General features: G+C 38.0%; 1 protein-coding gene across 6 annotated transcripts in view; it reads left to right on the forward strand.

The window, feature by feature from the left end:
• The window catches only part of DEGS2 (delta 4-desaturase, sphingolipid 2), a 141,976-nt gene that overhangs the window by 71,078 nt on the left and 54,143 nt on the right, over positions 1-16,755 (forward strand). Inside the window, exon 1 of one of the 6 annotated variants that reach the window (XM_051978379.1) lies at positions 95-258. The exons of the other annotated variants lie outside the window; for them this stretch is intronic. Within the exon in view, the coding sequence (XP_051834339.1) occupies positions 177-258 (82 nt within the window). The 5' untranslated portion in view covers positions 95-176. Of the gene's footprint in view, positions 1-94; positions 259-16,755 lie in introns of those variants that run through there. 6 annotated transcript variants of the gene reach the window in all.

A 16,755-nucleotide genomic window follows, 5' to 3' on the forward strand; every position in this document is an offset into this window, starting at 1 on the left:
GGCCCCGCCTCGGCCCTCTCCGGCCCCGCCCCGACAGGTGTGCTCAGATCTTAAAAGAACTGGGCTGCCCACTAGTGCCCAAGGTATATGTAAACTGGTCTTCTTTTCCCATACCCCAGCCGGAGACACAAGCTAGCACTCTAGTTAGCTTCTCCTCCTCACCTTCCCTAACAGCCATGGGCAACAGGGTCACCCGGGGAAACTTCGAGTGGGTTTACACAGATCAGCCCCACACCCAGAGGCGCAAGGAGATCTTGGGTAGGTACCTGGCTGGCCAAGGGGGAGGGGTCTCCCACGCTGGGCCAGAGTCTGGGGAGAAGAGGGAAGTAGGGGGCATATATGTTGAGTGGAATGTTCCAACAGATCCCTGGGGTAAAACTCCATGGCAGAGTTAACTGGAGTCTGGCGATGTCACCCAAAGATATCTGGTGGGTGGGTAGAGAGTTGGTAGGGGAAAACCTACAACCTGGCGCGGTGTTGAGATGGACCCGGACTTGGGCAAGTTTTACTAAATGATTTCGGTTGCTCATTTCGCTCGGTCTCCGTTTCCCTCTCCGTAAAATGAAAGAGTTAGACCAGATGAATTCTAGAGTCCTTTTCTAGCTAAACAACTTCGGAACCGAAGTGTCTAACTGGGGCTTTGGTCTTTTATCCCGCTTTCCCAGTGGCTGGAGTATGTCTCTGACTCCGTGTCTTCTCAGTCCGTACCTCCGACTCTGTCTCTTTCTCTCTATGTTTTTCTATCTCTCCTTTTTTCTTTTTCTCTTTCTTCTCCCCACCCCACCCCCCTTCCCCTCATCCTCATCCGTCCCATCCCCACCCCTCCGGACCAGTACTGAATGGAAAGTCAGGGGAGCTAAAGAAGTCCTGATCATCCTTTCTTCCTTTCCTTCCCTGCCCCACCCCATCTGCTGAGCCGATACCGACTGGCTGGGTTGGTCATCCTCGTCCGTCACCCTTTTCACTGAGCAGGAGCAGCAGCCAGGAATTTCCTCACTCCGAGTCATCGGATCTCGAGGCAAAGGAGGCTAGGAAGGGCCAGGATTGACCTGATCCGCTCAGCTCTCAGCCCGGGACAGCATGTTTTTCACTACCCAGGGCTCAGAACTGAAGGCAGGCAATCAGTTTGCTGCCCAAGAAACTTTAGCGAAGTGACTAGACATCCGTATGTCTCCAAGACTAGAGCGGCACCCCCGTGACTTCTTGCATTTCTATTCTCTTTGTTTTTTGTTGGCACCTGAGGAGAGTTTGGGGTCAATCTGCGGAGAGGTCTAGGTGGCATCCCGGTACTTATTGGGATCTGAAAATTAGATCAGTATATTTCAATAGGGTTCTGGTGGAGGGTAGTGGTGGTGGTAGGTTCAGGACACAGCGCTGGCGTGTTTGTTTTTATGCACGGATGCATTTGAAAGGGCCGTATGGGCCTGTGACTTTGGTGTGTTGGGATGGGAGCACGGCACCAGGTGGGCCTGGACTTTTATAACCGTGTACAGCGTGGGGCTGGGGGAGCTATGTGTGTTTCTCTTTCCCGTGTCTCTTCCCTTTTCTGCCACATTCCTTCCTCCTACGGCACCAAATTCACTCAGATCTGTAAACACTTGGTAGAACAATGACCAGAAATCGGAAAGAATAGGAAAACTTGAAACGCAGCCTTATTATTATTTTTTTAATTTGAAAGGCTTTCATGGGTGTGTTTGCTTGGAGAGGGTGAGGAAGTACAGTTTCTAGGGTATTTTTATTTCTAACATTTGAAGAAAGGCTGTAATATATTTATATTTGTCCAGCGCTGACTGAGAGCTATACTTTGAGACGCTTTGTCTTCTCTGCTTGCCAAAGCACCTTTTAATAAGATGCCCGAGAATTGATAATTAGGTGATATAGTCTCAGTTTTGCTGCGTGTGAATTTTGTGCAAACATCATTTCTTTGTAACTGCTGCCTTTAAAAACAAAATCCCAGTGTTTTATGTTTAGAGTTCTTGGTAACCTTTTGATCTCATTTTATGTGTTTATTTTAATTATATAATAATGGTGCCTGATACAGTGTTTTAAGGTTTATAAAGTGCTTCCTCTCAGCAATTCTCTGTGATAGGTGGTAGGGCAGATATACTTATCTTCATCTTACAGAAGAAACAGTTTCAGAAAAGTCCTTTTTTACTTTTTTACTCACAATTACATATCTAGAAAACATTAGAGCTAAGGCATGAATGTTTCCTGACTCCCAACTCCAGTATTTATTCCACTTGAAAGTCTTTTTAAATTAAGGTTTTTTTTTTTTTAATGAACAAAACTTAATCCATCAACCATTGAAAAAACAAAAATCATTGTAAGAAATATGCAAAATCAAGCAAAATAAATTTCTGGTTTGGCCATATCCAAAAACATATATTATTCAGCATTCTACATCTATTCACCTTTCGGTTATAAAAGAAGTAGCATGCTTTGAAATGGACAGACTCGAGATAGACGGCTCAGACCAGATTATTTAATTTAAAGCATCCTTTAATAGCTGGCCAGCCAGGACTGACCTCCACTATAGAGGTTAGAAGAGATCAGCCCTGAACCTTTAGCGAGGTACACTTTTAAGTACAGCCTTGCCGTTACAGATTTCGGAAAGCATTGACACAGTTTCTCGTTTACAATGGGGAAATATCTGAATAGGAATGAGCACACAACGAAACTGTCCACACGTTTTGCAATGTTGTCTAGGGGTCTCATGAACTGGGGGAATGGGGCCCAGTCTGAACATAACACTTCCCTTAATTTAGTTTGAACAACGTCTGCCCGTAAGTCTTAGGCCCCTTGACCCAGGGATGAGGGGGCCAGTCTTTTGTCCATTTCAGCTTCACCTTGATCCACTGGCTTCGTGATTGGTATATGTTCATCAGAATTCTTAAGTCTCTTGAAATTTATTATTACAATGTTTTTATCATTATACATGATATGTGCCAAAAATAAAACTATTAGTAACAAACTTAAAAAAAAAAAGTCACTTTGTCTTTCCAGGTACCTGTAGTGCCTTTTTTACAAAATTCTTATAAATTTTGGATGGAATAATTTATTCCATGTACTTTGCAAAGAATTATTGTTGTTGGTTATTATTGTTGTTTTTGTCATTTTTGTCATTGCTCCTTTTCCTCGTGTTTTGCTTTTACTTCAAAGGTGAATTCTGTTGAGAATAATAAGTATTTGGGGGAGATAGATTGAAGGAAGATTTCTTGGTTTAGGAATCATGGGAAGTGTTCTTGATATAGATCTAACCCCTAGAATACTTAAATGTGAGAGTTAGAAGAGTTTGTACTTCAGTCTCTTCCTTCCTTCTCTTGACATGTATTAAGCACTTGCTGGGGACTTTGAGGTACTAAATAAAAGAGTTATTCACTGCTCTATTGTCGGAGATAGAAAGTTAAAAGGTGGTGATGAACTGTGGAAGAGGGCATTGCATGTCAAGGAAAAAAGTATAAATTTATTTTACAAATAAGGAAAGTGAGGGCTAAAGATGAGACTCAAGGAATCTAGGTCAATTAGTGGTCTTAGCAAATTAGTGATAGAGCTTAGGCTTTCACTCCACTACCGTTTCCTATTTTGGGGTGTAGAGGACAGTTTATCAAAGCCTAACATGTGGAGTGGTCCTTACTGAAGATAAAAATCTCTTGGAGTCCAATATAAGGGAAGTACTTGCTTCTTATCCTGTTTTGTATTTGTCAAGATTTTAAAAAGAATTCTGAGTCAGACTGATGTTACTTGATTGGCAGGGAACAGAGAAGGGAGAATAACTGGCCACTTCCATATTGTACACAGACCGTCTCCTGCATCCAACCAGGCTGTGTTCCAAGCTTTCATTTGGGAGTGCACCTTTTGGAATTTGGAACGCCTTTCCTTACAGAGACAATGTAAGAGGGATGTCTGCTTCCAGACCCGGCCTCAAAAGCCAACTTAAACACACACACACACACACTCACACACTCCAACAAAAAACTTGAAATTCAAGGATTTTCACAGTCTGACTACTAGTTTGTAACCTCTGGGTTCAGGAATTGTTTTCTTTTTTAATAATAGTTTTTTAAGGTGGCGCAGTGGATAGAGCACCAGCCCTGAAGTCAGGAAGACCTGAGTTCAGATCTAGTCTCAGACACATAACACTTCCTGGCTGTGTGACCCAAGGCAAGTCACTTAGCCCCAATTGCCTCAGCAAAAAATAATAATAGCTTTAAAAAAAAAAAGCTTCCTATTTTCAAAATATATGCAAAGATAATTTTCAACATTCACCCTTGCAAAATATTGTGTTCCAAATTTTTCTCCCTTCATTCCTCCCACCTCCTCCCCTAAAAAGCAAGTAACCCAATATATGTTAAACATGTGCAATTATTCTATACATATTTCCACAGTTATCATGCTGTACAAGAAAAATCAGATTAAAAAGAAAAAGAAAGCAAGCAAGCAAAAAGCAAACAAACAATAACAAAAAGGTGAAAATATGATGCTGTAATTCATATTCAGTCCCCATAGTCCTTTCTGTGGATATAGATGGCTCTCTCCATCACAAGAATCTTAGAAATGCCCTGAATCACCTCATTGTTGAAAAGAGCCAAGTCTATCAGTATTGATCTTCACACAGTCTTGCTATTGCTGTTAAGAATATTCTCTTGGTTCTGTTCATTTCGCTAGCATCAATTCATGTAAGTCTCTCCAGGCTTCTCTGAAATCAACCTGCTGATCGTTTCTTAAAGAGCAATAATATTCCATAACATACATATATCATAACTTACTCAGTCATTCCCCAATGAGGGGTGTCCATTCAGATTCCAGTGCTTTGCCACCATAAAAAGAGCTGCTACCAACATTTTTGCACATGTGAGTCCTTTTCTTTTTTTTATGATCTCTTTGGAAAACAGATCCAATAGAGACCCTGCTGGATCAAAGGGTATATGTGTACAGTTTGATAGCCCTTTGGGCATAGAGGAACTATTTTCTCTATAGCATCATTGAGCACAAGTCAGCACACAGGAGGACTTAATTGTGAATGGATGAAAGATTCCACTCCAGTTCTCCAGATTTAACTGTGTTACATTGGGAAGAACTCAGGACTGAAGTCAGAAGACCTAGGTCTGGTTCTTGCATATACTATTAGTTGCATGGCAAATTATTCATCTCTGAGCCCATTTCTTCCTATGATGTGAAGAGTTTGGGTTGGGTGATTCCTAAAGTCCATTTGAGATCTAAACTCTGATGTTACATGATTTCACCTTAGGTACATGTTATCAGCCAAACTAAATTACTCTATCAGCTTTGCTTACCTTGCCTTTCCCTCTTTCTGCCTCTTTGTTCATGTGCCTAGGCAGTCATGTGAACTGAAGTCTCCCCTTCTCTCACGCCACCTCTTCTAAGAAACCTTCCCAGAACATCACAACATAATTCCCCTCTTCCCTGCCATGAAAGTGCCTTAAATTTCTCATCTAATTTTTTGATCTCCCTCATATACTTATCTCACTGTCCTTTATATCATACTTATTTGTGTATCCCTACCCCATAGTGTGCCCTTGCCTTTAGATGAGACGCTCCCTGAAAACATGTCTTCCTATCACATCAGCTATTTAATTATTGTTTGCTGAATCAAATTAAACATAATTTATTTGGTCCTGAGAAGGAAAAGCAGATCATGGCATCATTAGTGTAGAGTTGGAAAGGATCTCAAAAGCAGTCAAGTCTAAATTCCTTATTTTACAGCTGAGGAAACTGAGGCACAAGGAAGTTAAATGGCTGCATAGGATTATAAAGCTAGCAAGTGTTTCAGATTAGATTTGAACTTGCTTCTTCTCGATTTGAGGTCCAGGGCTCTATTCAATATGTTACCTACTTTTGGAACAAAAAGTCCCCTGACTTGCCCAGGTTAATGTGTCTACTAAGAATCAGAGACATTTAGAGATTGATGACCTTTTAATTAATTTATTTATTTTTTAAATGTAAATTTAGTTTTATTTCCAGGTTTTACATCTTCCTTTTCTTTGGTGCAGATATGCCACTAGCACATTAGTGATCACTTAGTACGGGATAATTTTTATTGTTGTCTCACATATCAAACTTTTAAAAATTTATTTTTGTGTGTGTGTTTTTTATTTTTAATAATAGCTTTTTATTTTTAAAATAGATGCTAAGATAGTTTTCAGCATTCACCTTTCTAAACCTTGTGTTCCAAATTTTTCTCACTCTCTTCCCCCACTTTCCTCCCTTAGTAAGTAATCCAATTTGGTTAAACATGCAATTCTTCTAAACATATTTTCACATTTATCATGTTGCACAAGAAAAATCAGATCAAAAAGGGGAAAAACCGAGAAAGAAAAAAAGCAAGCAAACAACAAAAAAGATGAAAATGCTGTGTTGTGATTCACATTCAATCCCGATAGCCCTCTTTTTTGGATGCAGATGGTTCTCTCCATTATAAGTCTATTAGAATTGCCCTGAATAATAAGTAAATAATAATCTTCATTGTTGAAGAGCCAAGTCCATTACAGTTAACCATCACATAATCTTGTTGTTGCTATATAAAATGTTCTCTTAGCTCCACTTACTTCACTCAGCATCAGTTCATGTAAGTCTCTCCAGATCTCTCTGAAATCATCCTGCTCATCCTTTGTTATAGAACAATAATATTCCGTTACATTCATACATTATAACTTAATTAACTATTTCCCAACTGATGGGTACCCATTCAGTTTCCATTTCCTTGTCACTACAAAAAGGGCTGCTACAAACATTTTTGTACATCACACATAGAATGGAGAGAGATTTTTTGTTGTGTTTTGTTTGAGGCAAGAGTATGAGTTGGAAGATAAAAGAAGAAAAAAAAGGAGTGAAGGAAATTACATAAGTACTTTAAATATAAAACAGAAAGAAGGGGAAAGAAACTAGAGTAATTCTCTCATGTGGAATTTGTATTTAAGTCAAGTGAACAAGCATTTAAAATATTTTTTTTTACATTTTCACTTATTTTGTTAAAAAATTTTCAATTATGTGCAAAATTTATTTTTACATTTATTTTTCAAAAATTTCAGTTCTAAATTCCCTCCCTCCTACCTGCCCCTCCCCAACTCCTTGAGAAGGGAAGCAATATTAGAGTTAATTATACATATGCTGTCATGTAATACATTTCCATATTAGCCATGTCAACAAGCATGTATTATGCCTCTTCTGCATACCAAATTAAATGTTGAGGGAAACAAGAAAAGACAAAGTGCTCATTCTTAAGATCAAGTGTAATGAGACTATGAGCTTTGAGAAACTGAAGCAAAAACTGAAAACTGGAGGTGATCTTTGGAGTTAGATGACATAGTTCATGGATCAAGACACCTTGGTTGTTAACTAGAGCAACTGAGTGTCAAGTCAGGGTGGACCTGAAACATAAGGGTGTGAAAGGGATTAATTTGAAATAATTCTGGATTCATTGATAGGACATGTGGAAAACCTTAAATGCTAAGTTGATATTTTGTAATTTTATCCTGGAGGCGATAGAGAACACTCCATGTTTTAGAGCTTGGGAATGATACAAGGCTTGTGCCTTAGGTGTGTCTTGGCTGCTGATGTTTTCAAATTGGTGACTAATTATGGGTTATTGCAATATTCCAGGCCTTGTACCAGAATAGATGACTGTATGAATTAAGAAAAGAGTTTCAATGCAAGAGATGTGGTAGTATGGCAACCCCTGAAAGCTGATCAGATGAGGAAGGATTAAGGATGACTCTGAAGTTATAAACATGAGTTACTGAAAGAAATATGGTAGCCTCAAAAAAAAAAAATAGAGAAGTTTGGAGAAATGATAGGGCAATGGATTCTGTTTTGGAAATGTTTGTTTGAGAGACCTATGAAACATCCAAATAGAGCTGTCCAGAAGTTGGTACAAGATGAGAGACTAATAATCATTGATCAGATTTTTCTCTCTCTTTAGTTTTGGGAAAAAGTTATGAATAATAAGTAAATAATAAATATTTTAGAAGGGAGTGTTTTACTAGCACAGAGTGGACAAATGACTTTTGAATTCTTTTCTAGCCCAAAATTAAAGTGATTTTGATTGTGGGAATGACTAAGAAAAGAAGGTATCATGAAATCAACAATAAATCCAAGCATTTTTTCCTTTTAATTCAGCAATACAGAGAACTAACTATATTCTTGCTGTACCATGGCTAAAGTGATCTTAGCTCTACCTAATCAGCATGAGGTGGAGTTCAGTTTTGGGGGGAAAGTCAATTCCTCCATTTGCCAGTGGAAGAAGAACCTGAAGGTTGAATATTAAGCTTTGGTGGCCAGGAGACTCCCCGGAAAATCCCTGCTTAAGAAGAGAGCATTCCCTTACTTACTGGTCCTATGCTTTAGGAAAGAATTGAAGCTTAGAGACAAATTAAGTGCTGGGGATGGCTCTGTGAACTTCCAAGTCTTCAATGAAGTTTCACATGGTTATTCATTGTGACTACCTTTCAGTTTGCCCATGAGGACCATTTTCAGCTGTGTGTGAAGGGGTAGATTGTTAATGTAGTAGTCTTTGTAAATCTTGCCTCACATAAATCCAGTTTGCTTTACAAGACAACACTTACATGACGTCATTGGGGCTCTTTGAGAGTGAAGGACTAACAATAGTAACAAGACTGTTAATGTGTCTTAGAAGTAGTAGGTAGTATCTTAGAAGGCTATGTTCTTGATGCTGAGTGAAATGAGCAGAACCAGGAGATCATTATATACCTCAACAACGATACTGTTTGAGGATGTATTCTGATGGAAGTGGATCTCTTCGATAAAGAGAGTCTTAATTGATCAAAGATGGACAGAAGCAGCTACACCCAGAGAAAGAACACTGGGAAGTGAATATAAACTGCTTGCATTTTTGTTTTTCTTCCCGGGTTATTTATACCTTCTGAATTCAGTTCTCCCTGTGCAACAAGAAAACTGTTTGGTTCTGCACACATATATTGTATCTAGGATATACTGCAACCCATTCAACATATAAAGGACTCTTGCCATCTGGGGGAAGGGGTGGAGGGAGGGAGGGGAAAAATCAGAACAGAAGTGAATGCAAGGGGATAATGCTGTAAAAAATTACCCTGGCATGCGTTCTATCAATAAAAAGTTATTAAAAAAAAAAAAAGAAGGCTATGTTCTTTATGGGGGGAAGAATGGGGAGGGAGCAGCAGAGTCCCAAGCCTGGAAATTGGGTTGGCTCTGGTGAGTTCCCTTTCCAGTCACCTTTCCTCTCAGGCATGATAAACAATCCAGTTACCTCCCTCCCTTCCAGGTTTGTTGTGGTGAGGTGCTGTTAACATGGGAGTCATTGTATTTGGTGATAAAAGGCTTTTGCTTCCTGAGTGTGCAATGGTTTCTTGGCCAATCATCTAGTTTCTATTCTAAGGATAGAGAATAAGGGAAGAAAGGAAATAAGCAATTATTTAGCACTTACTATGTGCCAGGCACTGCATTGAGTATTTTTGTAAATATGCAAAATATCACAAAAACTTTGTGAGGTAAATAATAATAGTACCCCTCCCCCTCAAAAAATAGAGATGATTTTTTTTTGCCCTTGCTTTGGGTGCAGGAGACTTCCATTCTATGCTTGACTTTGTCACTGCCTGACTCCTTTGTATGATTCTGGATTAATCAAACCATCAATCAACAAACACATATTAAATATCTCTTATATGCCAGGTACAATACTAGGCAGCAGAGGATACTAAAAAGAGCAACATTCCTTACTCTTACATTTTAATGGAGGAAAAACAAATACATATATGTAAAACATATTAGGTAGCCTTGGAAAGAAGGATAAAAGAAGTAATGGCTGGTGGGGAGAGAAATGGGAGAAGACCAGGAATATAAAACACAGCACAGGGGCTGAGTCTTGAAAAAACCAGGAAGCCCAAGAAGCTGGAGTGGGATAGAAAAACATCCTATGTATGAGGGATAGTCCATGCAGAGGTTTGGAGATGGAAGATGGATTGTCACGTATGGGAGAAGCCAATTCAAATGGACCACAGTATGCACGAAAGAGAATGGTATACAAAAATATGGAAAAATTAGGTTGGGATCAAGTTGTAAAGAGCTCTAAATGCTGAACAGAGTGTCTTTGATCATAGTAATGAGAGTTATTGAGATTTAATGAATGTGTGTGAGGGCCAAGGTGTGGGAGAATGAAGTGACATGATTAGAACTTTTATTTGAGAAAATTACTTTGGTTTTTGGGTGGAAAATGGATGAAGTGGAAAGAGACAAAGTAGAGAGACCATTTAGGAGGCTAATGGAGTAGTTCAAATTAATAAGGATTTGCAATTGATTGGTTCTTTTGGGTGAGTTGTGAATCTAGGTGACTATGAAAGGATGGTGATACCCTCAACAGTAAAAGGGAAGTTCATAAGAGGGGAGATTTTAAGGGAAAGGTAATGAGTTTTGTAATTGGACATGTTGAGTTGGAGTTCAAAATATCTGACAGGCAATTGGTGATCTGGGGCTGCATTTATAGATCTCTTTTTTCCTTTGATCTTCAGTTCTCTCTGTAAAATAAGAGACTTAGTATTAAGATATAGTGGAAAGAAAATTGGCACAGGTTAAATTATGTCACCTCTAAGGACATATTCTAGTACTAAGTGATTTAAACATTTTTACAAATATTTTGGTTTCAATGATTTAGTTGCAAAGCAAACTTTCTTTATAACTCATACAAAGTTAAACTTCAGCCCAGCCTGTCCCAATGATCTGACTTAAACAGCTCCAAATGAAAGAGCTGTACAGAGCTAACAACTTCTGGCAGAGGGGCCAAGGTAAAACTCAATAAATTCTAGTTGCTCCTTATTATCTCCAAGATCATATATAAAATCCCCTGTTTGGTATTCAAAGTCCTTCACAACCTACAGCCCCACCTTTCTAGTCTTACACCCTATCCCACTTCCCTGTAACAATATGCCTGTCCCTCCCTTCTGCCTTTCTGCGACACTGACTTCTTGGCTGTTCCTCTCTCAAGCCAGCCTATCTCCCTATCTCCCAACTTTGGGGATTTTCTTTTTCACTGGCTGTGATACTGTGCCTGGAATATTTCCTTCCTCATCTCTACCTCCTAGCTTTCTTCAAATCCTATCTCTTACAGGCAGCATTTTTTTTTTTTAACTTATAGTAGGTACTTTATTTCTTTTTATTATAGCTTTTTACATACAAAGCATATGCATGGGTAATTTTTCAACATTGACTCTTGCAAAAACTTCTGTTTCAACTTTTCCCCTCCTTCCCTCCATCCGCTCTCCTAGATGGCAGGTAGTCCCATACATATTAAATATGTTAAAATATATGTTAACTGCAATATATGTATACATATTTATACAGTTATCTTGTTGCATAAGAAAGAGCGGATTTAGAAAGAGGATAAAAATAACCTGAGAAGAAAAAACAAAAATGCAAGCAAACAATAACAGAAAGAGTGGAAATGTTATGTTGTGGTCCATACTCATTTCCCAGTGTTTTTTCTTTAGGTGTAGCTGGTTTTGTTCATTACAGATCAATTGGAACTGATTTGGATCCTCTCATTGTTGAAGAGAGCCACGTCCATCAGAATTAATCAACATATAGTATTGTTGTTGAAGTGTATAATGATCTCCTGGCTCATTTCACTCAGCATCAGTTCAAGCCTCTCTGTATTCATCTTGCTGGTTATTTCTTATAGAACAATAATATTCCGTAACATTCATATACCACAGTTTATTCAGCCATTCCTCAACTGATGGGCATCCATTCAATTTCCAGTTTCTAGCCACTATGAAAAGGGCTCAGGCAGCCTTTTTCAATCCCTCTTAATTCTAGTGATTTCCCTCTGTTAATTATTTCCAGCTCATCTCCTCTCTCTCTCTCTCTCTCTCGTGTGTGTGTGTGTGTGTATATATATATATATATATATATATATATATATATAATTTGCATGTTATCTCTTCTGTCCAGTGAGGTCTTCACTGGAAATTGAATGGATGCCCATCAGTTGAAGAATGACTGAATAAGTTTATAATATATGAATGTAATGTTCTATAAGAAATGTTGTGCAAGCTGATTTCAGAAAAGCCTGGAGATACTTAAATTAACTGATGCTGAGTGAAGTGAGCAGAACCAGGGGGACATTGTACACAGTAACAAGATTATGTGATCATCAACTGTGATGGATTTGGCTCTTTTGAACAATGTGGTGACTAAAGGCAATTCCAAAAGACTTGAGATGGAAAATGCCATCTACAATTATGGAGACTGAATGAAGATCAAAGTAAAGTATTTTCACCCTTTTTGTTGTTGTTATTGTTTGTTTACTTGTTTTTTTTTTTTCTTTTTATCTCATTTTTCTTGTACAACATGACATGCACAACAATATATGGAAATATGTTTAAAAGAATTGCACATATTTAACCTGTATCAGATTGCTTACTGTCTTGGGGAGAGGAAAGGTAAGGGATGGAGGGAGAAATATTTGGAACACAAAGTTTTACAGAAATGAATGTTAAAAAATATCTTTACATATATTTGGAAAAATAAAATACTATTGAAGGGAAAAAAAAATGTGAGCTCCTCTGGAACAGAGTCTCTCTTTTATCTTTTTCTGTACTCTCAGCATTTAGCAGAGTGCCTGGCACACAACAAACAGTTGATACATGTTTTTTGGCCAACTGATTGGCTCTGGGATCAGAGGTCTTTGGATCCAATCCTGGCTCTGTCACTCACTATGTGATTTTGAGACAATTATTTAACTCTATGAACCTCAATTTTCTCATCTTTAAAAGTGGAGGTTGGATTAGATGGTTATACTTATTCTTTCCTTCTTTATCTATATTATTTTTCACTGATCTCTTAAGCCCCTTCTAATTCTAATGTAGTTCCATGATTTTAACAAAGATGGTGATTTGTTAGCCTTAAGTCAGGAAGACTTCACCTTGTCTTGTCTTTAACATATGTGACCCTGGATAAGTCATTTATTCTTTAAGTGATCCAGGAAACTTTGTAATAAAATGGTATAGATTCATTGCCAATCTGCACGAATGGAGGAGATTTCCACACTAGTAGTTCACTCATTGATGAGAATCATAGGTCTGGTTGGAACAGCTAGATGGCACAGTAGATCAAACACTAGCCCTGAAGTCAGGAGGACCTGAGTTCAAAGCCATCCTCAGAAACCTAATGCTTATTAACTGTGTGACCCTAGGCAAATCACTTAACCCTAATTGCCTCTTACAGCAAACAAAAACTTTTTTATGGAGAAAATGGCAAGCCACTCCAGTATCTTTGCCAAGAAAACCCTAAATGGAATCCCAAAGAGTTGAGTGTGACCAAAATGACTCAACAACAATAAAAAGTTTCTTCTAACTTTGATATTTTAGATTTCTCTGATACTAAGATCTTCTCTAACTGTGAAGTTCTATGGCTTCGTAAGAGAATATATTTCTAGAAAATTAGAATCATAAACATGTTTGATGTCTAGGCTGCTATGGGGACACTTCTCTCTGCCTCTTACAGTATTCCTTGGCTAAGCATAATAAGGAAGGAAAATCAGAAAGCAAGTCTATTTTATGGCTTCTACTAAAGCTGAATGATTTTTTGATTCCTTTTTGCTTTTTAAAAAAATTCCATGCCTAGACTCAAGGATTGTTGGGGTTTGTCAGGATCTTAGAATCACAGAACAATAGGATTTCAGAGTTCACTTAAAATAGGAAACAGTCCAGAAACCTGAAAGTTTCTGCTGACCTAAACCCAGGTGTTCTGGCCTCCATCTTGGGTCCTTTTAAACACCTAACTGCTTCTTCTCATTTGGCAGATGAAAATTCAGATTTGAGCAATGATCTTTTGAATTCATGAGCAAATTTAGTTAATTGAGTAATATTTTTTAAATTTTGCTTTGTACAAAGCATAGTTCTAGGCACTAGAGAACAAAGGAAATAATAAAGAACTTCAATCCCTGCCCTTAAGATGAAAATAAGCCACAAACCTGGATGACTGTAATCATGTGAAAATGCATCACAATCATACCCAATAAAATTCTGTGGAAGATTATAAGGAGAAGGAATAGCATTTCACCTGTCTCCTTTCTCTTATCCTCTAAAAATCTTGTCTTTTCCAGGCTCCAACTGATCTTCATATAGCACAATTGTGAGACCCATTACCATCCAGATTATTATCTTCCTGAAGCACATCAGTTTATCAGTTTTCTTCCTAATAATTAGAGTTTTCTAAATGTAGTCTAGTCTCTCCCTAGAGGTCTTTAAACATGGGTGTTATAAAGGAGATTCCTATTTGCATATAGTATAGACTATGTGGCCGCTTGAGATTTTTTTCATATTCTGAATGAATTAGAAATCCATACTAACTAGATCCTACCAGTCCTGCTAGGTATCATCCTGTATTTCCTCCACTTTTCAGCTAAACTCCTTTAAAAAGGCCTTTGTGCTGTGCCTTTTCCCCCCTCTCCTTTGTGCTCCTCTTATTCTTTTGCAATCTTTCATCAATTCAGTTGAAATGATTTTCTTCATATTTACTAATGACCCCTTAATTGCCAAATGAAATGATCTTTTTTTCAACCCCTAATCTTTTTGAGAGGAATTATGAAGCCTCTTGGTAAAGGAGAAATAGAAGAGTATAAAAGCTGGTTTGAAATTTAACTTAAAAAAAAACAAAAACCAAACCTCAAATGGCCTGGCTACCAGTACCATCACTTCCCCACAAATAAAGGGAGAAGAAATGGAAGCAGAATCAGGATTTTGTCTTCTTATGCTCAAAGATCATTACAAATGGGGCCAGCATCCATGAAATTAAAAGATTTTTGCTCTTTGGAAGGAAATCTATGGTAAATCTGAACAGCAGAGCCGTCACTTTATTGATAAAGTTGTGGTTTTTCCAGTAGTAACATATGGCTGTGACAATTAGATTATGAGGGAAACTAAGAACCACTTTTTTGGTGCTCGAGAAATCCTTTGAGAATCCCTTGGAAAGCAAGGAGATCAAATCAGTCAAGACTTAAAGAAATTAATTCAGGCTTTTCACTGAAAGGTCAAGTACTGAAATTGAAGCTTAAATACTTTAGCCACATCAGGGAAAGGTGAGACTCATTGGAAAGTGTAGTGTTCTCTCATTCGGTTTTCTTGGGGTTTTTGGGAGCAGCTTTCATTTCAGTTCAGTAATCACCACAAGAGTAGTAAAGTAAAGTAAAAGTCCAAATCCTTTATTATGTCTTTCCAAGTCTTGTCTCCTTTCCTAGGGCCTGGTTAGCTTTCTTAGAGACCAATCTCTCTCCTTGAGTTCTGAGAGCTTGAACTCCCACCTGTCTTCTCTGCCCTCTGAATCTCTCAGAATGAATCCTGGCCAAGGCTCCTAGTTTATATGCTCTACACTGAGTATACACCAATCATTATATCACTGGGAAATGATGTTGTGGGATTAAATCAATGCTGAATTAGATTTTTTTTAATATTTTATTTTATGATAACTTTACATTGACAGAATCCATGCCAGGGTAATTTTTTTAATAACATTATCCCTTGCACTTGTTTCTGTTCCAATTTTTCCCCTCCCTCTCTCCACCTCCTCCCCTAGATGGCAAGCAGTCCTATATATGTTAGATATGTTGCAGTATATCCAAGATACAATATATGTTTGCAGAACTGAACAGTTCTCTTGTTGCACAGGGAGAATTGGATTCAGAAGGTAAAAATAACCCGGGAAGAAAAACAAAAATGCAGATAGTTCACATTCGTTTCCCAGTGTTCTTTCTTTGGGTGTCGCTGCTTCTGTCCATCATTTATCAATTGAAACTCAGTTAGGTCTTTTTGTCAAAGAAATCTACTTCCATCAAAATATGTCCTTATACAATATCGTTGTCGAAGTGTATAATGATTTCCTGGTTCTGCTCATTTCACTCAGCATCAGTTCATGTAAGTCTCTCCAAGCCTCTCTGTATTCATCCTGCTGGTCATTTCTTTTCTTTTCTTTTTTTTTTTTTTATTTAATGGGCATTTATTAAATTCCCGCTGTATATAGAGCATTGAGTAAATTACTGAGGAAAAGCAAAATTTAGAAAGATATGATTCTTTCCTTCATCAATACTGTCTTTTTTTTTTAATTTAAATTTTATTTTATTTAATAATAACTTTGTATTGACAGAATCCATGCCAGGGTAATTTTTTACAACATTATCCCTTGCAGTCGCTTATGTTTCGTTTTTTTCCCCTCCCTCCCTCCACCCCACCCCAAGATGGCAAGCAGTCCTATATATGTTAAATATGTTGCAGTATATCCTAGATACAATACATATTTGCAGAACCAAACAGTTCTCCTGTTGCACAGGGAGAATTGGATTCAGAAGGTATAAATAACTCGGGAAGAAAATCAAGAATGCAAATAGTTCACATTCGTTTCCCAGTGTTCCTTCTCTGGGTGTAGCTGTCTCTGTCCATCATTTATCCATTGAAACTCAGGTCTCTTTGTCATAGAAATCCACTTCCATCAGAATACATCCTCATACAATATCGTTGTTGAAGTGTATAATGATCTCCTGGTTCTGCTCATCTCACTTAGCATCAGTCCATGTAGGTCTCTCCAAGCCTCTCTGTATTCATCCTGCTGGTCATTCCTTACAGAGCAATAATATTCCATAACATTCATATACTACAATTTACCCAGCCATTCTCCAATTGATGGGCATCCATTCATTTTCCAGTTTCTAGCCACTACAAACAGGGCTGCTACAAACATTTTGGCACATACAGG

This window comes from Antechinus flavipes, chromosome 2, assembly GCF_016432865.1.
Source record: "Antechinus flavipes isolate AdamAnt ecotype Samford, QLD, Australia chromosome 2, AdamAnt_v2, whole genome shotgun sequence".
Lineage (NCBI taxonomy): Eukaryota > Metazoa > Chordata > Mammalia > Dasyuromorphia > Dasyuridae > Antechinus > Antechinus flavipes.